At 35.6% G+C, this 22,611-nt stretch overlaps 3 protein-coding genes and 1 long non-coding RNA gene across 8 annotated transcripts; all 4 read left to right on the top strand.

Annotated features, from left to right (window-relative positions):
• On the top strand, positions 7,220-9,217 carry LOC104779974. The gene is made up of 7 exons (XM_010504417.2): positions 7,220-7,322; positions 7,675-7,949; positions 8,041-8,145; positions 8,285-8,371; positions 8,457-8,515; positions 8,639-8,792; positions 8,885-9,217. The coding sequence occupies exons 2-7, from the start codon at positions 7,689-7,691 to the stop codon at positions 8,954-8,956; spliced, it is 738 nt and encodes a 245-aa protein (XP_010502719.1). The 5' UTR covers positions 7,220-7,322; positions 7,675-7,688; the 3' UTR covers positions 8,957-9,217.
• LOC104779975 (probable leucine-rich repeat receptor-like serine/threonine-protein kinase At3g14840) lies at positions 10,622-17,296 on the top strand. 5 transcript variants are annotated; one of them, XM_010504418.2, is made up of 23 exons: positions 10,622-10,803; positions 10,883-11,042; positions 11,430-11,501; positions 11,610-11,678; positions 11,766-11,837; positions 12,153-12,224; positions 12,325-12,396; positions 13,299-13,370; positions 13,460-13,531; positions 13,632-13,703; positions 13,790-13,858; positions 13,963-14,034; positions 14,121-14,186; positions 14,298-14,360; positions 14,449-14,490; positions 14,566-14,600; positions 14,684-15,057; positions 15,153-15,483; positions 15,589-15,707; positions 15,812-16,022; positions 16,151-16,388; positions 16,470-16,620; positions 16,712-17,296. In XM_010504418.2, the coding sequence occupies exons 1-23, from the start codon at positions 10,710-10,712 to the stop codon at positions 17,066-17,068; spliced, it is 2,955 nt and encodes a 984-aa protein (XP_010502720.1). In that variant the 5' UTR covers positions 10,622-10,709; the 3' UTR covers positions 17,069-17,296. The 5 variants fall into 5 exon arrangements, with proteins under 5 accessions (XP_010502720.1, XP_010502721.1, XP_010502722.1 ...); XM_010504419.2 differs by lacking the exon at positions 14,298-14,360; XM_010504420.2 differs by lacking the exon at positions 13,299-13,370.
• On the top strand, positions 17,734-18,172 carry LOC104779977. The gene has a single exon (XM_019244391.1). It carries the CDS (start codon positions 17,771-17,773, stop codon positions 18,077-18,079), a length of 309 nt encoding a protein of 102 aa, XP_019099936.1. The 5' UTR covers positions 17,734-17,770; the 3' UTR covers positions 18,080-18,172.
• Positions 19,613-22,380, top strand: LOC104779978. The gene is made up of 3 exons (XR_766615.1): positions 19,613-19,981; positions 20,545-20,624; positions 20,772-22,380. It is a non-coding gene; the product is annotated as an uncharacterized LOC104779978 (long non-coding RNA).

A 22,611-nucleotide genomic window follows, 5' to 3' on the forward strand; every position in this document is an offset into this window, starting at 1 on the left:
TCGAGTGTTTTTGTTAAAGGTGAAAGAAAAGAAAAGAGTGATTTTGGAGAAATTAAGGAAAGTAAAATTTAATTTATAGGGCATTTCTAAAGAGTTGACGGAAGTTTTGGTTGACCGAGTCCATCGGAACTTGTCTTAAAAATTTCCTTGGTTTCATCTTTTGTTAGTAAAAGAGAGAACATGTGGTGATGGTAATTTGTAATTTTCAAGAGACAATTTAGAACACGTGACACGTGACACTGACTATTGTAATTCTATTCAATTTCAAGAATAATTTTGTGGTATCTAATTTGTAGTTTCTGCTAAAAAAAAAACTAAGAAATTAAAAGTTGATACCAGTTATCACGTATGAAGTGGAAGTTTAAAATAGAGTCGTGCTTTTGTTTGGTAGGTTAGAATCCTCTTGTTGGTATGGTTATGTTTAGTGTTAGTTAAACACTATGAGAACTCACACACACTGTCCGTACAACCACCGTCCGTACCACACCGTTCGTATTGCACTGTCCGTACAACCACCGTCCGTACAAGAAGATGGACCATCTGTACCATGCCATGTCTTAAGGAGTCCAGCCCATGATGAGAAGTCTCATACGGTCAAGGAGCATCTAGATCCTTCCTTAAAGAGACGTTGGCGAGTTTGAGACAAGTGGGAAGCTTAAGTCAAACAAAGATCACATGTTTAGTTTAAGAAGGGATGTCACTATCATTATGTGTAATTGTGTAGCATCTACTTAAAATATTCTCTCTACAATTGTCTATAATTAGTTTGTATCTAGGAGCCATATCAAGAGAGAAATAATAATTTCTTCTTCTACACTTTTACACTTCTCTCTCTCCCTAAACTCAAAACAACAAACTCTATTCTCTTATGCTCTTCTCATTCTACTTCTTCTTCTTCTAATCTAAAACTTACATGGTAGCAGAGCCTTGTTGTTCCATATTCTTACACTCACACCTACCAAACGCTTTCGCTCTAACCTCTCTTATCACTTTTGTTTGACTTTGAAAGTCTTATCCTTTTATCCGTTGGACAATAGCTTCTACCAACGGTAACTTCGACATGGAAGACACCAAGACCTTGATTGTTCTAGTTACTCTCAAAGGAGAGAACTACTTACTGTGGGCAAGAACCAAAAAGACGGCACTATGTGGCCGAGGGCTTTGGACCCATATTACCTCGAGTGAAGCTCCAAAGGAAGAGCTAGTCAAAGACGGCAAATATGTCGTCACCAGTGGTGAAGAAAAATGGTTTCAAGAAGACCAAAGTGTTCTGGCCATCATTCAAAACTCCCTTGATGCTCCAATACTTGAAGCCTACTCATATTGCGAAATGGCCAAGGATCTATGGGACACATTACAAAATGTGTTCGGCAATACTACCAATTTAAACCGAGTATTTGAGATCAAGAGGGCCATCAACAGTCTAAGTCAAGAAGATATGGAGTTCACTAAGCACTTTGGGAAGTTTAGGTCTCTTTGGGCCAAGCTTGAGATGCTCCGACCAGCTACTCTCGATCCGGCCATCTTAAACGAACGACGAGAACAAGATAAGGTGTTTGGCCTTCTTCTAACACTGAATCCCTCCTACAACGACCTTATCAAACACATCTTGAGGTCAGACAAACTCCCAAGTCTTGATGATGTTTGTAACCAGATCCAAAAGGAACATGGCTCCATGGGTTTGTTTGGGAGCAAAGGAGAGCTTGCAACGGCCAACAAGGTGGAGATAGCTTCCGCAAATAAAAGCTACTTCAAACATGATGACAAGAATCCACCTGTTTGTGATCATTGTAAGAAAGTTGGCCATTTCAAGAGCCGGTGTTGGATCCTTCACCATCATCTCCAAGTCAATCGACCTATGAACAACCGAGGAGGACTACCACGAGCTCATCAAGCGACAATGGTGGGAGAAGCAACGACTTTAGACTCAAACCACCAAGTCTTCGGAGGAAATGGAGTTGCTCTAGCTGCTTCTTCAGAATTGGTGAGGAGATCAGATCTTGATGCTCTCATCAAAGCCCTCAAGGAGGCCTCCGGTAACTCCTTTCTCGCTTTAAAACCTAATAAACCTCTCATTGTAGACTCTGGTGCATCTCATCATATGATTAGTGACTCTAAGTTAATTAGTGACATTAAACCGGCTATAGGGAATGTGATTATTGCTAATGGTGAGAAAGTACCAGTTGAAGGAATAGGAAACTTAAAATTATTTGATAAATCGTCTAAAGTTTTCTATATGCCTAACTTCACTTCAAATCTTTTATCTGTTAAAAGGGCCACCACTGATTTAAATTGCTATGCAATATTTGGTCCTAATGGAGTTTATTTTCAGGATATTAAGACAAGTAAAGTCCTTGGCCAAGGTTCCACTCAAGATGACCTCTACTTTCTTAAGGACCTAAATCTATCTTGTTCAAATTTATCTTGTTTTAGTTCAATTAATGTTCAAGAAAACAATGTTATGTGGCATGCTAGACTAGGACATCCCCATTCTCGAGCTTTAGAACTAATGTTTCCGAGTATTTCCTTTAAAATGATGAATGTGAGGCGTGTATCCTTGGTAAACATTGCAAATCTGTTTTTCCTAAGTCATTGACTATTTATGAAAATTGTTTTGATTTGGTGCACTCGGATGTGTGGACATCTCCTTGTTTGTCTAGAGAAAATCAAAAATACTTTGTTATATTTATTGATGAGAAATCTAAATATACATGGCTCACTCTTCTCCCTACTAAGGATAGAGTTCTTGAAGCATTTATTAATTTTCAAAATTATGTGACTAACCACTATAATGCAAAGATAAAGATTTTGAGATCAGATAATGGTGGAGAATACATAAGTCATGCTTTCAAACAGCACCTTACCAAACATGGCATAATTCATCAAACAAGCTGCCCATACACTCCACAACAAAATGGTGTAGCTGAAAGAAAGAATAGACACTTGATGGAGGTGGCTCGCTCGATGATGTTCCATACCAATGTTCCAAAACGATTTTGGGGAGACGCAATCCTTGCAGCATGTTATTTGATCAACCACATTCCAACCAAAATCCTACAAGACCAATCACCATTTGAGGTATTGAACAAGGATACACCCATTTTTGATCACTTACGTATCTTTGGTTGTATGTGCTTTGTGTTAAAACTAGGAGAATTACGAGACAAGCTTGACACCAAGAGCACCAAGAGCATATTCATTGGCTATTCTACTACTCAAAAGGGCTATAAATGTTATGATCCTGAAGCTAGACGAGTGCTGGTGTCTCGTGATGTGAAATTTGTGGAAACTCGAGGATATTATGACCAGAAAAATTGGGATGACCTAAGAGAGTTTTCGACTTCACCATCCGATCGTGCCACGAACCTTCGGATTCTACTTGAACGACTAGGAGTCGAAACCAATGGGGACGCTGACAATACATTTGGGCCAAACTCACCAGAAGAAGGTGCCCCAACTGCTGACCCAAACACCAACGGTTCAGATACAGTCCCAACTCAGCCCACCTCCGGTGATCCGTCCGAGTCCAATGAAGAACTATCACAAAGACTCGAGGAGGAAAGCCAACCTGAGGAACCAACTACCCAAAACAATGATGGCCATGAGGAAGTCATACCACTACGACGGAGCCAGCGTCTCAAGTTTGATCCGTCTAACTGGAAGAACACTCGAGTGTACTACAACAACATGGCCGTTGCACATCCTATTCAAGCTGTGTGAACTCTTGCGCATTTCCCTATGGAACACCAAGTCTTCCTTGACCAAATTGATAAGCATTGGATCCCACAAACTTATGATGAGGCTAAGGAACACAAGGTATAGTGTGATGCGGTTCATGCAGAGAAAGTGGCCATGGAGAAAAACCACACATGGGATGAAGCTGACTTACCCAAAGGAAAGAAGGCGGTCACCTCGCGATGAATCTTTACTATCAAATACAAGAGTGACGGGGAGATTGAACGTCATAAGGTCCGCCTGGTTGCACGTGGGTTTACACAAACGTATGGGGAGGACTATCTTGATACGTTTGCTCCAGTGGCCAAACTACACACAGTTCGAGTTGTCATATCTTTGGCCACTAACTTGGATTGGGAGCTTTGGCAAATGGACGTTAAGAATGCGTTCTTACAAGGGGAACTTGAAGATGAGGTTTACATGAGGCCACCACCCGGCCTAGAAGACACCATTGGCCCCGGGAAAGTTTTTAAGCTCAACAAGGCCATCTATGGTTTAAAACAGTCTCCAAGAGCATGGTACCACAAACTAAGCACTACATTGCTTGGGAGAGGCTTCCGCAAATCAGAAGCTGATCACACCCTCTTCACACTACCAAGTGATAAAGGTATTTTAGTCATTCTAGTATATGTTGATGATATCATCATATCTGGAAGTGACAAGGTAGGGATTCAAGACACTAAAGATTTCCTTAAATCAGTGTTTGACATTAAAGACCTTGGAGAACTTAAGTATTTTCTTGGGATATAGGTATATAGCACTAATGAGGGATTATTCTTATCACAAAGAAAATATGCACTTGATCTCTTAACTGAAGCAGGACAACTTGGTTCAAAGGCTGTGACAACAACACTTGAAGAAAACTATAAAGCAGGAGGAAAGGGGGAGCTTGAGGCGGCTCCATTTGAAGATGTCACACGATATCGACAACTAGTAGGTAAGCTCATATACCTTACTATTACTCGACCTGACATTTGTTTTGCTGTGAACCAGACTAGCCAGCATATGCAAAACCCCACTGTCCATCATTGGAACATGGTGAACCGGATCCTCAAATACATCAAAGGTGCACCGGGACAAGGAATCTGGATGGGACGCAATGAGAACACGGAACTGGTGGGATATTGTGATGCTGATTACGCCGGCGACCGTGAAGACCGTCGATCAACCACCAGATACTGCACATTCCTTGGAGGCAACCTTGTCACATGGAAAAGCAAGAAACAAAAGGTGGTATCACTTTCAAGTGCTGAAGCTGATTATAGGGCCATGCGGAAACTGACTACCGAACTGATGTGGCTTAAAGCCCTACTGAAGGATCTTGGAGTTAAATCACCAAAACCTATCACTATGCATTGTGATAATGAGGCGGCCATACACATAGCTACTAACTCCGTGTTTCATGAAAGGACAAAACTCATCGAGGTTGATTGTCATAAGGTCCGCGAACAAATTCAACTTAGTGTAACTCTCCCTTGCCACACCAAAAGCTCTGAACAGCTCGCTGACACTCTCACCAAGGCACCTAGTCCACAAGTGTGTGAGTATATCCATTCTAAACTTGGTCTTAAAGACCTCACTCGGCCATGAGTACCCTCACATGGCACCTACACTCTTTTTCCCTTAAGTATAGTTTTTCCCAAGTGGTTTTCTATACTAAGGTTTTTAATGAGGTAGGTGTTCGTGATCTCCAAGCTCTATCGACTTCAATTCGATTAAGCTTGAGGGGGAGTATGAGAACTCATACACACACTGTCCGTATAACCACCGTCCGTACCACACTGTCCGTACTGCACCGTCCGTACAACCACCGTCCGTACAAGAAGATGGGCCATCCGTACCATGCCATGTCTTAAGGAGTCCAGCCCATGATGAGAAGTCTCAAACGGTCAAGGAACATCTAGATCCTTCCTTAAAGAGACGTTGGCGAGTTTGAGACAAGTGGGAAGCTTAAGTCAAATAAAGATCACATGTTTAGTTTAAAAAGGGATGTCACTATCATTATGTATAATTGTGTACAGCATCTACTTAGAATATTCTCTCTACAATTATCTATAATTAGCTTGTATCTAGGAACCATATCAATATCAAGAGAGAAATAATAATTTCTTCTTCTACACTTTTACACTTCTCTCTCTCCCTAAGCTCAAAACGGCAAACTCTATTCTCTTATGCTCTTCTGATTCTACTTCTTCTTCTTCTAATCTAAAACTTACAAACACTTTATTGCTTTATACTCGTTGAGCGGATTCTGATAGCTAAAAATCCAGTCACTCGAATCCCGAAAGAGAATATGGAGCGAGCTTGGGATTTTGAAGAATTTTGCAGTTACCTTGAGGGAAAATATAGCCTACGAATCATTGATGAATGTTAATAAGCTTACTGCTGATCGGTTGTTAAAGCCTGAGTATGAGCTGTTAGAATTTTCGTTAATTTGAGAAGAACATACAAATGTCACAAATGAATAATGCTACATGTTAATATTCCATAGCTTGTTTTGAATAACTTTTTTTTTTATTATTGTATAAGATATCATAAGAAAAAGATGCTAAAGAATTTCAACACATACCATAAAAGGCAAATAATGTCAAAAAAAAAAAAAAAAACATGAAGAGAGTATAATAAAAATAATAGTATGTTTAATCCAAAAACAGGAGTTAAAAATGTGTATTGAATCTATCATTTTAAGTGATTTGTGTACAATTTACAAATCCTATGTTATTCAATCATGATTTTTTTTTAAGTCTAATGAAATCAAATATTATTGAACTAATTACTTCAAAATCCACTATTATTGAATATTTTTTGAGGATTTGATGTTAAAACTCAAACCATATAAAATACTATTCAATACACCACCCATAATACCTTTGTCACATCTCTGTATATATGTTTGTCAATCCAGTTACCTAGTATATATGTTTGAATACTCATTTAAGTTGTTTTATCTACCATGTTCTTCTTCTTGTCGTGCTATTAAAAGGAGTGACTAGAAATTTCAACGTCACATCTCTTTTTTTTTTTTTTCAACGTCACATCTCTCATCACCGATAATCAGCGACCGCGACTTTTGTTGGCAATATCTATTTGATTCTAAATCGGTCGTTGGTGTCGCTGGTTTAATTAGCGACAGTTTTAGTTAGTTGCATGGGCGCGTCTCCAATATCAAACGCTAGCATTGTACTTTTGATCGATATGTGTCGACAAGGTTTCCGAATAGGGTCGATCATAGTTTAGATTTTTAGACTTTCACTTACATCACCGTCGCCTCTTACTCTCTTAGTATCATTCATATCTCAGTTTCAATATTTTCACCGTTTTAACCATTTACGCGCTTGACACCAAACAAACAGCGTTGTACTTTTATAATAAAACTGACCTCAAAACATTAAGGCCTATATAAATTGAGGCCCAATCATACTCAATTCATAACGTAAGCTTATGATTGGCCCATGACTCACTACTTACGTGTTCCATAAACACGTTAATCACTGCATTGTTAGCGTGAAATCACTTTTTAACCTTTTCGGCTTCTCCGTCAATTAGAATCGCCGGCGACAATAATCTCCGACGACAATATTTTCACGGTGAGTTTCGCGTCTCCTTGATCTTTGTCCTTCCCTTACCTTTTTCCCCTCAAGCGTCGTTTCAATTCCTATCACTGTAGAGATTCCGATTCTCGATTGGGTTCGCTAAATTTCTCAAATTTGATTTGCAATTCGATTTCGCACTCTAAGATTCATAGTTTTTTTGCGAAGTTTTGGATTGAAACTTGTGTAATCAGAAATTCTAGGGTTTTTATAAATTCATAGTTATATTATTATGTGTTCATGGTTTGATTATAGATTCAATTGATACATGGTATATGTGGTGTTATGATAGCTTTATCAAGTTTTGTTTTTTTTTTCTTTCTCAAATTGTGTTGTGTGCACATTGCAGTGTTTATTGAAGCTATGCGTAAACGAACAGCAGAAGCGTCTCTGTCACCTGGAATCCAAAGAAACAGAGCAGACTCTTTTACTAATTACAGATCTCAAGTAACTGAGCTTTTGTCTCAAGGTGAGAGGATCTCTTCTCATCATGATCAACAACAAGAAGCCAGTGAGAGACATTCTGAGAGTGTTATAGGAGCTGGGATGTCCAATTTCGAGAAAGAGAAGTTGAATGTCTTGTTAAGGCGGTGTGTTAGGAATCTAACTCCAGAAGTTGATGAGGTACATTAACATCATAGTTCCACTTTTCTGATATGGTTTTGTTGCTAGTATGATGAAGGAGTATTCGATATCATTGTAATTTGGTTTGCAGATGCAGGAATGTGTGAGCTCTATGTACCTGATTTCACAGCTAGGGAACAAATGTCAGTCATCCTCACCGAGCAATTTCGTTCCTGAAGAATCCGGAAGGGAGAGAGTATGTCTTTTACTTTTTACTTACATTTTTGTTAATCCACTTGCTTGAAACATACACATTTGTGTTTCCATCATGGCATTGTTGTTGTAATCGGGTGTTGTGTTATTCTCTTTTTCTTCTTTTCTCAAATGACCTTCAGGAAGATGACATTCAGCTACTTCTGAGTTCTGACCCTGATATGGTCAAGAACATAACGTCCCAGTATTCTAGTATTCTGCTGTCCAAAGTAATGAACTTCTACTTTTGAATCTACTGTACATTGTTAGCTTGCGGAAAAAATCAAACATCTAATATGTTTTTTTTTTTGAAAGCTGGACAATATGCAGCAGGAGCTCGAGAATCTTCTTGACGATGTTGTGGCCACTTGCAGGTATAAGTGTTGTCTAATTGATCTTCAGTTAGTGCCATTATATGATCAGCTAAAGAGTTTACCTTATAAAAATGATAGCATTCTTTGTTATTGGTTGCTTATGTATTGTCGTTAACTCAACAGACCTATGACTCATGGTGAAATTCGGGAGCTTCAGAACTCAATCAAGGAGCTGCCTGAAAGAAATCTCAACCGTGTCGCTGAAATAGTAGGAAACCATGACATATCATATGGCAGAGATTTCAACGATAAGGTTATAGTCAACCTGGATAAGGCGGTAAGTCACAATGCGTAGTCTATTGATTCTCTGGTCCTGGTAAGTTTAAATGGAACACTAACAGCATTTCAACCGAACTGTGTTTTCTTCAGGACAACATCATGTTATGGAGATTGCATTTCTATGTAAGAGCAGTCAAGAGTGCCCAGAAGCTGGCGCCCTAGCTAATTTAGGCTGTATATATGGTTAGGATTGCTAAGATGGTCTGATACTCTGATGTGCTAAACCGGTTTCATATATTTATTATTTTTCTTTTTCATGATTAGTCCGGTTAGGTCATGTTGCACTTGGTCTTATATGGATTATCTGTTCTGCTTTTGCAAGACTTTGATATGTCAAAGATTGAGTTAGACGGTCTGCAGATTATTTTGGTGTATTACAATCTCTATTTTTTTTGTGTGTATGCAAAGTATAATCTCTATGCATAATATACATGTTCTTCAATGTCATGTCTTGTCTCCTTTGTGAGTATAATTTTGTTCGAATTTTCCACACCCTATCGAAGTATCGAGGTCCATTCGAAGCCAAAAAAATTACTCATTGTATTTGCCAAAGATGATCGAACATTATAAGAATAATGTATTGTGGATTATATAATAAGTCAAAAGACAATTTTCAAAATTAGGAAATGAATAATCTTTTTTTTTTAGCTCAAACTCAAAGGAAATGATTAATCTAAACATTAATGACTTTTTGCACACCACAAATAAATAAATAAATCTTAAATTTAGCAATAATGAAACAGAGTAGGATATGAATATAAAATTATATATGATTACAGAAATAAATTAGAGGAATTGCAAAAAATTAGTGAAATTAAATAGTATCATTTATGTAAATCCAAATTTATGGTGTACTGTGTATCAATTTCAGTTAGAAACCAACAAAGGAAAAAAAATTGTATCTCCCTATAAGATGTTTACCAAAGCACCAAAAAGTCATTAATCAACAGGGAGAGAGGTTTGAAAATGTTTTCGGTCCAAAATCGTGTCCCACGGGAACTTTTGAATATTCTTTCTTATATTTTCTTTAATTTTTGTTAAAATTTCCCTATTTATTATTTATTATTATTATTATAACATGACAATCAGGTTTTGTCTACGTTAAAACAAAGTTTAGAGTGAATAGCATGTTGTATGTATGAAGATGAATTATTAACCTACTACTACCATGTATGCTATTTTTTTTTTAATTTTTTAATTTTTAATTTTATTTTATTTTTATTTTTTTATTTTAAAGTGTGTTAGCATTTTCTGTCATTTAGGTAAATTTTTTTTCTGTCATCTTATTATAGTAACTTCTTTGGGGTTTTATAATGAGATTACAGTTTTGTGTTAAAGGACATTTCTTTTCTTTTTTTTTTTCTTTTTTTCTTTTTTTCAGCAACATTTCATTATATATAGTTTATACATTGTTTAAATTAATGGGCTCATCCAATATTATAACTATTGTCGCCCTCACTAATTTAATTTTGAATCATAACCATTATTTAGAATAATATTTGTTGATTTTAGTTTGTGGATTTTGCCAATTTTTAGGTTACAAAATTCTATTTAATATATGTTTTATTCGTTTTGGCTGGTTTAGTCGGTTTCATTTGTTCTTAGTATTTGGTATAAATTACATGTTGTGGCAAAAAAATTGAAAATACTTAAAATATTTTTTTAGGCAAATTCAACAAACTATTTAAAAAATGGTATTTTCATAAGTTTTTTTTTTAATGGCACAAAAATCCCTTTGATGTTTCTTTACATACCTAAGACTACTTTGTTGACTGACTCGGTCGGCAAAGACCACTCTTGCTGTATATAATGAATCACACAAATTTTGTAAATTTTGTAGATGACTTAAATGCCCATTTTGTCTAAATCAATGCCCATTTGTCTCCTCTAATAATAGAAAGTCCCGAATGTTATAATGTCGTTCAATCGACAACTTCTCTTACCTTACTTCTTCGTTTTTCTTGTCCTCTCCAACTTCGTATCCGCTACAACAACACCCAAAGAAGAAGGTATGTGTATGAGATATAAAGTTTCTGTTGGTGCGTGCCTTGTATAAAATTTAGTTCTCTTGTGATTTTAATTTCGCAGTGGATGCGTTAAGAGGTGTAGCGGAGAAGTTGCAAGTGCGTTGGGATTTCGAAGTGGATCCATGCGGCGTTAGTTCATCTGTATGGGGGATGAATGGTATACGATTCACAGAAAGTGTTACTTGTAACTGCTCCTCCGTCGTTTGCCACATCACCGGCATGTGCGTTCGTTTATTCTTCTCTTTTTTTTTTTTCCCTTACATCATCTTAAAGTTCCTATATCAACATGGTCATAAAATTTGGTGAATTTATTTTTTCCAACTGAATCCTTACCAATTTTCTACGTGTTTCCTTTGACTATTCGTGTTGTAGAAAATTGGTAGGAAATTTCCTAACATTTTCTCTTGGTATTATTTTTTTTCATACGAATATTTTTTTATCGATTTCTAACTAATTCATAATTACTTTAAAACGTGGGTTAAAGTAGAATTTTATTATCTATCAAATTATTCGTAAGAAAGTTTACAATAATAGTATGCCTCTATAATTTGGAGACCCTTTTTATTAACTCGAAATGTTTCTTTTACCTCTTATCATAATGAAAACAGAGTTCTCAGGGAACAAAACCTTAAAGGATCTCTTCCTACAGAATTTTCAAGACTTCCTTTCCTTCAAGAGATGTAAGCGGATTCGCTCACCGATGTTTAACCCTCTAATGTTACTACTATCGGCCACCATTGGTGTCTGTCGCTAACTAACTTAACGGTCACACTCTTCTTTCTCTGCAGTGATCTCTCTAGAAACTATTTCAATGGGTCCATTCATCCCAAATGGGGAGACTCATCACTTGTAAACATGTACGTAAATGCTTATCTCGCTTCATACGAACTTTATTTACACGTTTTGATTGTTTGAGTATGTTTATTGGAAAATTGAAAATGCAGCTCACTACTTGGAAACCAGATAAGTGGTCCAATCCCAAAAGAACTTGGAAACCTTTCCAACCTTCTTACTCTGTGAGTACACTTCTTTGTGACAAGAGTGATGAGAGTTTATGATACGAATAATTGTGTATTGACTCTCATAATAGTAGAGGTTGAGGTACATATGTTTATATAGAGAGGAGATGACAATGATAAACCTAATTATCCTAGTTTCCGAATATACACAAATACATACTAATGGGATAGTTATTAGAAATATATTCTAACTAATTCTAGATACTTCTACACTTTGATCTCGTTCCTAAGTAATGTTTCAGTTTACTCAAAATCTGGCAATCTCTGATTCCATTTTTTTTTTTTTATTTCCGGAACATTTGGTTTTATTAGTTCCTTGGAATACAACCAAATCTCAGGGAAATTACCTCCAGAGCTCGGGAATCTACCGAACATTCAAAGACTGTAAGATTTGTTTTTTCCAACTTCTCCCAAACTGTTCCTCTTTTTTCTTCTAACAGTTACTGGTCTTTGCTGGGATTGAGAGTCTGTGTTATCTTTGTAGGCTTCTAAGCTCTAACTACTTGAGCGGGCAAATACCAAGTACATTTGCCAACCTAACTAAACTGACTAATTTGTAAGTATTCCTGTGTTTTTATTTGATTATGAACATATGTTCTGTTGGAGATTTTTTACTTAATCTTGAGTCATTATTGGGCAATTCTCACACCATCTCTAAAGTTTTGTTTCCAAATTTAGCACACCATCTCTAAAGTTTAAAAATAACAATATATTTCAAAATTAATAACTTTTAATTACACCCTAAACTCTAAATACTAAAAATCTCACACCTTCAAAACTATAGCATGTAAATTACAGAACCCAAACCTAAAAACAAAAATTCTAAAAAATAATTAAAAATATTGTAATGTGTCAAATATTGCTATTTCAAAACATTTATGAAGTGTGTGCTATAATATTATAGAAAACTTATTTTAGTGTTATTTTAGGGTATTTCTCTTATTTTTATAAATATGCACTTAATTTTTTATCCAAAAAATTACGCTTTTAATTGATCTAATAAAATCTTAACCCGTTTTGATCTAATAAAAAATTTGATCCAATTTTGACATGTTTTTAAAGTAATACACAACACCTTTTTGAATTTAAGATGAGCAATCAAAATATTTTAAAATTTTAAGGACTCAAAATAACTTATATATATTTGCATCATCTAATATATATATATATATATATGTATATATATTAACCCCAAGACTTTCCTAATTGGATTTGGTTTATTTAGCTTGAGTTCACCTATATAATATGTGATCGTTAATTGTTGAGATTTATATATATATATAGATATATTTGGTACAAGAAATGGATAAATTAATTCTGATAAATTAATGTGAATATAAATTACTAATAATTAAGACATATACAGTAATAGATATATTACATGTTATTAGAAGTATTAGAAGGGCAAATGTCAAATGGTAATTAAGAGAGTAAAACCTCGCATATTCTTGATTACAGACGTATTAGTGACAACCAGTTCATTGGTACTATACCAGATTTCATCCAGAAATGGACAGGACTTGAGAGACTGTAAGCAACCTTTACAGCATGATGAGATTCTCTCACTTCTTGTTACTTATAAAAGATTGAAATTATGTTTGCTTTGCTTCATCAATCAGTGTCATTCAAGCAAGTGGTTTAAATGGACCGATTCCTAGTGCCATTGGTCTTCTGGGAACCTTAACAGACTTGTAAGTACACAAACTTTATGTGTTGGGATTCATTATTTTGCCTCTCAATCTCTTCAATAATATATATTTCTAACTCTTTTCCACATTTGTAATTTTGTAGGAGAATCAGTGACTTGAGCGGACCTGAATCTCCATTTCCGCCTCTACAAAATATGACATCCTTAAAGAGATTGTGAGCTCGAGCCTAAGACTAAACGAATTTGGTATTGGTTTCTTTTCACCTTTATTTAGCTAACTACCATTTTGTGTACGTTGCAGGATTCTTAGAAACTGCAACCTTACAGGGGGCTTACCTGCGTATATTGGAAGCAGAACCTTAAAGCATTTGTAAGTAATTTTTTTTTTGTTTTTCCCTTCCTTTTTCGGCAAGCATAAAATCGAATTATTGAAGAAAATGAATTTAAGCTGACTTTGTGAGACTCATTTTTCAGAGATATTAGCTTTAACAAACTTAGTGGACCAATCCCGGACGCATATACTGCTCTTTCAGATATAGATTACATGTATGCATGCTCTCTCCTCTTATTTCCTCTGTTTCACTAAAAGCTTTCAATGGAGTAATGAATTTTTTTTTTTTGCGACCTTGCAGATACTTTACAAGTAACAAGTTAAATGGAATAGTACCAAGTTGGATCACAGACAAAGGAGACACGATGTGAGTTATTTCCACCTACATTTATATATACAACACAGTTTCTTTGTACGTAGTGTGACATTACAACCTGAGAAGTAATGTTTTCTTTGGTTATTGTATCTTTTATGGCAGTGATCTTAGTTACAATAACTTCTCCAAAGATATTACAACCGAGAAATGTCAACATATATCCGTGTAGGAAGAACAATAAACATTTTAACTTCTCATGGTTTCAAATTAGCTATAATGCTTTATGATTTCTAGGTTTTTTTTCTTTTTCCAGGAATATGTTTTCAAGCACAAGCCCTTTAGCGGCAAATAACTCGTAAGTCTTTCTTAATTTCCTTATAACTTTTTTTAAAGCTTTGTATCTATCTAACAGTCACACTATATGTTACAGCTCAACTGTTTCGTGTCTGAGCACCTGTCCTAAAAGTAAGCCTTTGAAGCTATATATACATTACAAAACCATATCGAATGCTTATCTGGGCATCTACAAATAATTTGTTCTTATATAGCTTTCGACGGCCTTCATATAAACTGTGGTGGTAATGAAATAACAATCAATGGGACTAAGTATGACGGTGACACATGGGATCAACACGGTTTCTATGATAGTAGAAACGGGTGGGTTTCTAGCAACACGGGAAACTTCTTGAACGATGATCGTGTGAATAGTGGAAACACCGTATGGGAAAAATCATCAGAGCTTGAGATAACAAATTCTTACTTAGATTCTTGGCTTTATACACAAGCGCGGCTCTCGGCCATCTCCCTCACATATTACGCGTTTTGTCTTCGAGAGGGATCATATACGGTTAATCTTCACTTCGCTGAAATTATGTTTAGTGAAAGCAGTTTGGGAAGACGATTCTTTGACATATACGTTCAGGTAATTTTTTGACTAAACGTGTTTCTTGATTGTCAGAAAAAAATTGTGTAGCCTGAATCAACTGGTTGGTGTGTGCTATATACTATAATTTGCAGGGTAAACTTGAGGTGAAAGATTTCAATATTGTTGATGAGGCAAAAGGTGTGGGAAGAGCTGTGGTTAAGAAATTTCCGGTAGTGGTTACAAATGGCAAACTGGAGATAAGATTGCAGTGGGCTGGGAAAGGAACTCAAGCTATTCCTATGAGTGGTGTATATGGTTCTCTAATATCAGCAGTATCGGTAGATCCAACTGGTGGTAGTGGAGGAAGTTCTGTTGGTACAGTGGTTGGTATTGTAATCGCTACAACAGTGTTTCTTGTGCTTTTAGTCGGCGGTATATTATGGTTGAGAGGTTGCTTAAGATCCAAGAGTAACATGGAAAAAGGTACTAAAAAAACACTTAATTAAAACTGTTTTTTAATATTCCAATTCATTTTGAGTTCTTGTCTCTTCGTTTCTACCTTAACTTAATTGTGTTTCTTCACCTCAGATTTTAAGAACTTAGATTACCAGATTAGTTCGTTCTCGTTGAGGCAAATCAAAGTTGCTACGGATAACTTTGATCAGGCAAACAAGATCGGAGAAGGCGGTTTCGGTCCTGTACACAAGGTTAGCATCATACTGTGATATGGCATTGCTAATTTGAGAGAAGGGGAGATGAATGATATACATTGATATATGAATTTTAATGCTTGTCCATTGTATGAATACAGGGGATGTTAGCTGATGGAACCGTTATCGCAGTGAAGCAGCTATCATCAAAATCAAATCAAGGGAATCGAGAGTTCTTGAACGAGATTGCTATGATTTCCGCTTTGCAGCATCCTCATTTGATTAAACTATATGGATGTTGTGTAGAAGGTAATCAGCTTCTGCTAGTTTACGAGTACTTGGAAAACAACAGCCTCGCGCGAGCTCTTTTTGGTTAGTCAACCCTTTTATACACCTAGCTAATTTTAGCTTAAAACGTCTAATTTCTTACCTTTTTAGTCCAATCCAAATTATTGTTTTGCTCAAACAGCAATGTTTTTGTAAATTTATCAAATTTAAAGGTCCTGAAGAGACTCAGATAGAACTAAACTGGCCAACGAGGCAGATGATATGCATGGGAATAGCGAGAGGACTAGCTTATCTCCACGAGGAATCAAGACTCAAGATTGTACATAGAGATATCAAAGCCACTAATGTATTGCTGGACAAGGAACTAAACCCAAAGATTTCGGATTTTGGTCTTGCTAAGCTTGATGAACAAGGAAACACACACATGAGCACACGAGTAGCGGGAACATAGTAAGTTAACTATCAGTAATCAAAAACAAGATGTTTCAGCTCTATGAGACTTCTTATATATAACCAAAGAAAAACTTGCAGTGGATACATGGCTCCAGAATACGCAATGAGAGGCCATTTGACAGATAAAGCTGACGTCTATAGTTTCGGTGTTGTGGCTCTGGAAATCGTTCATGGAAAGAGCAACAGAAGCCCTCAATACAAGGACGATATCTTCTACCTTCTTGACTGGGTATATATCATTATTTCACAGCTAAAACCCTAAATACTTAAACTCTAAACCTAACTCATATAGTAGATCTGAATCTCATTGTCTTCCACAGGTACATGTTCTAAGGAAGCAAAACAAACTGCTGGAAGTTGTAGATCCTAGGCTAGGAACAGATTACAACATGCGAGAAGCAATGATGATGATTCAGATCGGGATCCTCTGCACCAGTCCAGCTCCGGGGGATAGACCGTCGATGTCTACGGTGGTGACTATGCTCGAAGGGCATTCGACGGTGAATGTTGAGAAGCTTCTAGAAGCTTCGTTTAACAAAGAAAGCGAAAAGGACGAAGAGAACGTGAAAGCGATGAAGAGACATTTCGCGACTATAGGTGAAGAAGAGATAACGAGTAGGACTGATCGGGCTATCTTCGACGTTATTTATCCTGTTCAGCTTGATTATGTTGAGTAATGTCTATTTTGTATTCAAACCAAGTAAGGAAATCAGAGAAACTAAACTAGATGGAATCATCAGTCTACTTAAGCTAATGGAGTGGTTTAAGTTGCTTGTAAAACTAGGCTACAATCTAGTACTAAGCAAAGCCTAGTGGGAGTAGTTTCGTAGTAAAAATCAGAGAGTGCTTACTTGCTCTATATATAACTATGTATGTGTTCTTTGAAATTCTGAAGGAAATGTACTAGTTTCATCATCTCATTTCTCTCTAAAATACGTATGATCATTTTATAGGCATTAATAGTACAATTTAATTATCAACCAATATATATAAGATTGATATATTTAAATTTGGTTTTCACAATTTTTACTTTTTTAGAATGTAAATATATTTCAACCAACATTCTAAAACCTATATTCTTCCCCACCCAGAATATTTTATTAATATACTTTTAAATGTTGAAAATAATATACAAATTGGAATTTATTCTTGTAGTCAAACATTGCAATATTCTTGTAGTCAAACTCTCTTTATGGGTTAAACAGAGGTATAAAAAGATTCTTATAGTCAAACTTTCTTTCTTCACCTATATACTTCCGACGGAAAAAAAAAACAATCATCTATATATACAATATCTAATACATTCCGAAAAAAAAGATTCTTCACTACATACATTTCCGAACCAACAAACAATTGTTTCTTTGTCAATCTTCTCAAAAATGAAACTAATACAAACTGAAGTGATGTTTTTTTTGTTTATCCTCATCTCGGCTTTAATATTCCAACAATCGAAAGCTCAGAAAAATTATTGTTCGAGAACCAACATAGACCAGATACCGGGATGTTTCCATGCGTTGCAATTAGCATACAAGAAAGATTACAGTCAGCTAACAAGGGATTGTTGTAGAGCAGTGTTCTCACTTCCTACTTCTTGCGTCGTGCGTATCTATCCTGGAAAAACTTATCCTATTACTGCCTTCAGATTAATTTGTGTTTATAAAGATGATATTCCACCATCAAGTTTATAAGTTTTCTGTATCTATTAATGATACAATAAAGAAATGAATAAATTTTAATTTCTTTGTAATTTCTAAATTATATGGTAAATTCCTTTCACTTTTTCTCACTCGACACTTATCGGATGTTTGGGGTCTTATCTTTATCTTCTTCCTTATACTGTAAAAGGATATCAACTTATAACATGTAAGCATCTCTCATTTGTTGGGATTTAATTTTTAAATTTTATTTCGAAAACACCCATAGTAGATTATTTAAAAGATCAATCACGTGAACATAGTAAAATTATTATTTTTCGCAATGTTAACAATTTTTTAATTAATAATAATCCATGAACTAAAGCATATGTTTTTGACTTAGAATCGTATTTCATATGTAAACCATACAAAGGATAAATCTTGAAAGTAAAGTATCGTAATATAATCATATATATTACCTTTGAAATGTAGATATTCGACCCGTAATCTTTCTACACCCAAGAGCGGTCCTTGATATATCTAAATATTTGTTTCCTATCGTAGGCAATGTCATATTCAAATTTGAATCCATTAAACTTGCGAGGAGCTTTAGGGCACTAACTTCTCGTTTGCATGAGTGTGTGTGGAAGTGGAACACAAAAACAATTGTACTGTTTTTTTTTTTTTTTGGTAACAAAAACAATTGTACTGTTCTCAAAACAAAACATACGTACCAATGTTTACTTATTTCAGTTATGTCTTAACGTTTATGTTTATGAATAAAACATTGTTATGTACCATGCACTGTTCTCAAAACAAAAATACGTACCAACTAGATAGTTACCATGCTGTGCAGCACGGAAAAATGTTTACGTAAATATTTACATGTTACATAGTAATGAATTTGTCAGTGCGAGAAAAAATTAATCTAAAAAATCACAACGTCACAATTTTCTAATTAACATATCTTAAATATATTCCTTTAATAATTTTTTGGCTAAAATAAATTGATTTTTACTCATTTTCTTATTACTCAAAGGATATCCACCTAACACATTGATATATTTATATCCTTTTTTTCGTTAAATCAATTCATTTTGTCAGATAATAAGAAAAAACCACTTAAGCCAAATTCAATTTGTGTGTTAGTGTGTATCAATTAAATTTGAAATTAACAAGGGAAATTTTTTATCTCTCCCAACCAAAGAAATGATGTCCACCTAAGCCAAAAGAAGAACCATTTAACTATATTCAAAACTATTAAATAATCATGCCCATTTATATTTAAATTTAAATTTAGTGTTACTTTAATATAAGAAAAATTAAAATAAAAAATAAAGAATAAAAGAAATATTAACACTGGTTATATAAAATATAAAGTGAATAATTATTACCCAAGTGAGAGTAGATTAGTAGGTAGAATCTGGCAAAAAAAAACAAAAAATCAGATCCGGATAAACTAACTAACTTTAGATCGAGGTTAAATTTGTTTCCTAATCTAGATAGATACCCAATCCGATCCCAGTTAGTTACTTGATTAATACATAGTTTTCTTAAATAAATGTTGTGTACAGTATATGTTAATAATTATATGGTCCATGAGTCCCATATATATATAGTAAGTATTTAGGAAGTGGATTTAATTAATTAGAGTGAACAGTTTCAATGTTATTAATGGAATGACTTGTTGCTCCAAATCCAAAAGTAATTATCTGATAATTTCACAAATCTCCTATAAAACCTAAACCGGCTTTGGAATAATAATAATATGCTTACAAATTAAGAAAAACAGTGTGAAATCATAGCTTAAAATGGCGTGTTTTATTAAACCGGACTAAACCGGAGTCCACTTAAGAGTGGTTCGCTCAGTCCCAAAGCAGAATCAGATGAGCGAGTCATGATTCCGCGTTTCCTTCTTCTTTCTCTTCTAGACCTGACCGCGGATTTCACAAAAAGGTGTGTTTCTCTAAACCCTAAAACTCTCCAGATCGCTTTTGATTTCGTTTCTCTGTGGTGTCTTATGCGAAGTAAGGGTTCCTCTGTTTTGATTCCTCGATTCGGCTCCGTGTTTTAGTGTTGTTTAGCCTTGATTCTTATGAAATTTGTTTGGTATCTACGACACGGTCGATGGATTTCATAGAGTCGATAGAGTTTAGAAATGGTGATTCGATTTCGCTGGTTTTAGATCACATCTTGTTCTTTAAACTTGTTCCGAACTAACTTGCAAGCGATGTCGTCTAGTTCTTCTACTGAGAATTGCGAAATTTGTGCTGAGGGGTTTTGCATTAGGTTACAGTCTGTAGTTTTGTATAGTGACATGCTAGAACTCTGCTGGAATTGTGTTTTCTTTTTTTTTAATTGTGCTGAGGGTTTTGCTTTAGCGTACAATATGTACTTCTGTATATCGATGTGCTACAACTTTGTTGAATCTTTTATCTCTGGTTGTGGGATATAAAGTATTGTAGTTCTGTATATTGACGTGCTAAAACTTTGAATCTTTCATCTCTATTTCTCCTAAGATTCTGCGAGGATTGTAAATTTTGTGCTGAGGGGTTTGCATTAGGGATGATACAATATGATGGTTTTCCATTAGCACACGGTATGTAGTTTTGTATATCTACAACTTTGAATCTTTCATCTCTTATTTTGGATGTACAGAACTTATGATGCGTTGATGCTAGAGCCACATTTTTGCTGGTCGTTTTTAATATAATGTAACCTCACGTCATTTCATTGTCATTGTCAGGTCGTGCATTTAGTGTGTCGCTATGTCTGCTAGGAAGAGGATCGCTTTTGGTTTGGACAATCTACCAGAGAGTTTACTTTGCAACATATTGTCTTTCTTGCCAATAAAATTTGCTGCAACTACTCCGTTCTCTCAAAAAGCTGGCGCTATGCGTGAGCCTTCTCACCAAACCTTTCATTTAGATACGACGAAGGTGCTGATGGGTTGGCTTTTGTCGACTTTGTTGATACAGTTTTGCCTTCGCGAGCAAATGCTTTGGTAAAGAAGTTCTCTTTGTATCTTGTTGAAGGCGTTGATGGAGAACCTGTTGGTGGTTGGATACGCTATGCTTTGCAACACGAGGTGTCAAATATTGAGATACAAATATATAATCTGAATAATTGGTCCGGACCACCTCGAGACGTCTTTGTGGCCAAGAAACTAGTTAGGCTGGAAATAGGCACTGGGGATTGTTGCATCATTGACCTGGAAGGTGATTGTAATCTCCCAAGTCTGAAGATTCTTCGTCTTGATGATGTTCAGTTGAAGCTTCTCTCAAGTTGCCCTGTTCTTGAGGAGTTAGCTATGGTGGACATGAGGTGGCATGACCGGGATGTTTGTTGTGTGCGTAGCACAAGTCTCAAGAGAATAAAGATCTGCTAGGAATCTGAATCTGATGATGATGAAGGCCATAATGGACGTCCTAAGAGTGTGTCATTTGACACTCCAAATCTTCTGTACTTTAAATATTCAGATGATAATGCTAGCAAGTATCCAACAACCAACTTTGATAAGCTTGTTTAGGCCAAGCTTAAACTTGGCAGAAAAGCAGAGCAAGAAGAAAAAGAGAATGTAGCCGGTGATGTTACAGATTTTTGGAAGGTTATCAGCAACGTTGAGATCCTTGTCCTAAAGTCAGAAACTCTTGAGGTTTGCTGATCTCAGTCTCTTGAATCTGAATACTACTTTTGCCTTTTGCTGTGATGATTTAGTTGACATGGTCTTGTTGTCGGGGTGCTTACGGAGGATCATATGCCAGTGTTCAAAAACATGAGTCAGCTGACAATTGAGAAGAAGACTGGCCCAAAACTAAGATGGGAATTTCTGCAAGCTCTGCTCAATAACTGTCCAAATCTAGAAACACTGCTCCTCAAAGTAACAAATCATGCTTCTTGGTGTTTTGGTCAACCTTTTGCAGAAGGTGAGCAAGAAATTTGAATGTAGTGAAGATAAAGAATCTTCAATGGAGGACGTGAAACAGTTTTTGGAGGAAGTGGAGATGAGTTTTGAAGAAGAATAGATAGAACATATCATCCTTTTTTTTTTTTCTCTTATGGACCATCTGATATAACATTTTTCTTTGGAAAATAAACACTTATTAAAAAAACAAAATGGTCTTGCTTATTATAATCTATTTTAGAAAGGGTTTGGTGTTACACAGTGAAATTATTTTTAGGGATGCTTGCTAAACAAGACTCCTAACTTGAGTCAATTGCAAGATTAGACTTTTCTTTTTTTTCTCTCCAACATTTGCCACTTTTTTCCAATTAAATCCTTATGTGTTCGTTATATTCACAAAAATGCCATTATTTCTGATTTATTTGAATTTCTTGCAAAAATGTTTATTACATCCATATCCTCATCTTCTTCTTTTATTTACGGTTGTGCCACCGCCATCAATTTTCTAACAACCATGAACAACCAAATTTGAAACTCTTAATGCTTCAACAACCCAAATTTGTTAGCTTAAATAACACACAATGCTATGAGAACTTCATTTTCTTCCATCTCCTCTCCATTTTAATCCAAAAAAATTTGCAAATGCGTTCATCTTGTCATATGTCGTGATTCTTGGATAGTG

The sequence above is a fragment of the Camelina sativa genome, chromosome 4, assembly GCF_000633955.1.
Source record: "Camelina sativa cultivar DH55 chromosome 4, Cs, whole genome shotgun sequence".
NCBI classification, from domain to species: Eukaryota; Viridiplantae; Streptophyta; class Magnoliopsida; order Brassicales; family Brassicaceae; genus Camelina; species Camelina sativa.

What these genes read in the sequence shown, in the direction of transcription:
- LOC104779974 (XM_010504417.2), top strand. Translation starts at nt 7,689, where the DNA reads ATGCGTAAACGAACAGCAGAAGCGTCTCTGTCACCTGGAATCCAAAGA. An exon ending in AAGAATCCGGAAGGGAGAGA is followed by an intron (nt 8,146 to 8,284) that starts GTATGTCTTTTA and finishes AATGACCTTCAG; the next exon opens with GAAGATGACATTCAGCTACT. An exon ending in GATGTTGTGGCCACTTGCAG is followed by an intron (nt 8,516 to 8,638) that starts GTATAAGTGTTG and finishes TTAACTCAACAG; the next exon opens with ACCTATGACTCATGGTGAAA.
- LOC104779975 (XM_010504418.2), top strand. Translation starts at nt 10,710, where the DNA reads ATGTCGTTCAATCGACAACTTCTCTTACCTTACTTCTTCGTTTTTCTT. An exon ending in CTGGGAACCTTAACAGACTT is followed by an intron (nt 13,532 to 13,631) that starts GTAAGTACACAA and finishes GTAATTTTGTAG; the next exon opens with GAGAATCAGTGACTTGAGCG. An exon ending in TCTTTGACATATACGTTCAG is followed by an intron (nt 15,058 to 15,152) that starts GTAATTTTTTGA and finishes TATAATTTGCAG; the next exon opens with GGTAAACTTGAGGTGAAAGA.
- LOC104779977 (XM_019244391.1), top strand. Translation starts at nt 17,771, where the DNA reads ATGAAACTAATACAAACTGAAGTGATGTTTTTTTTGTTTATCCTCATC.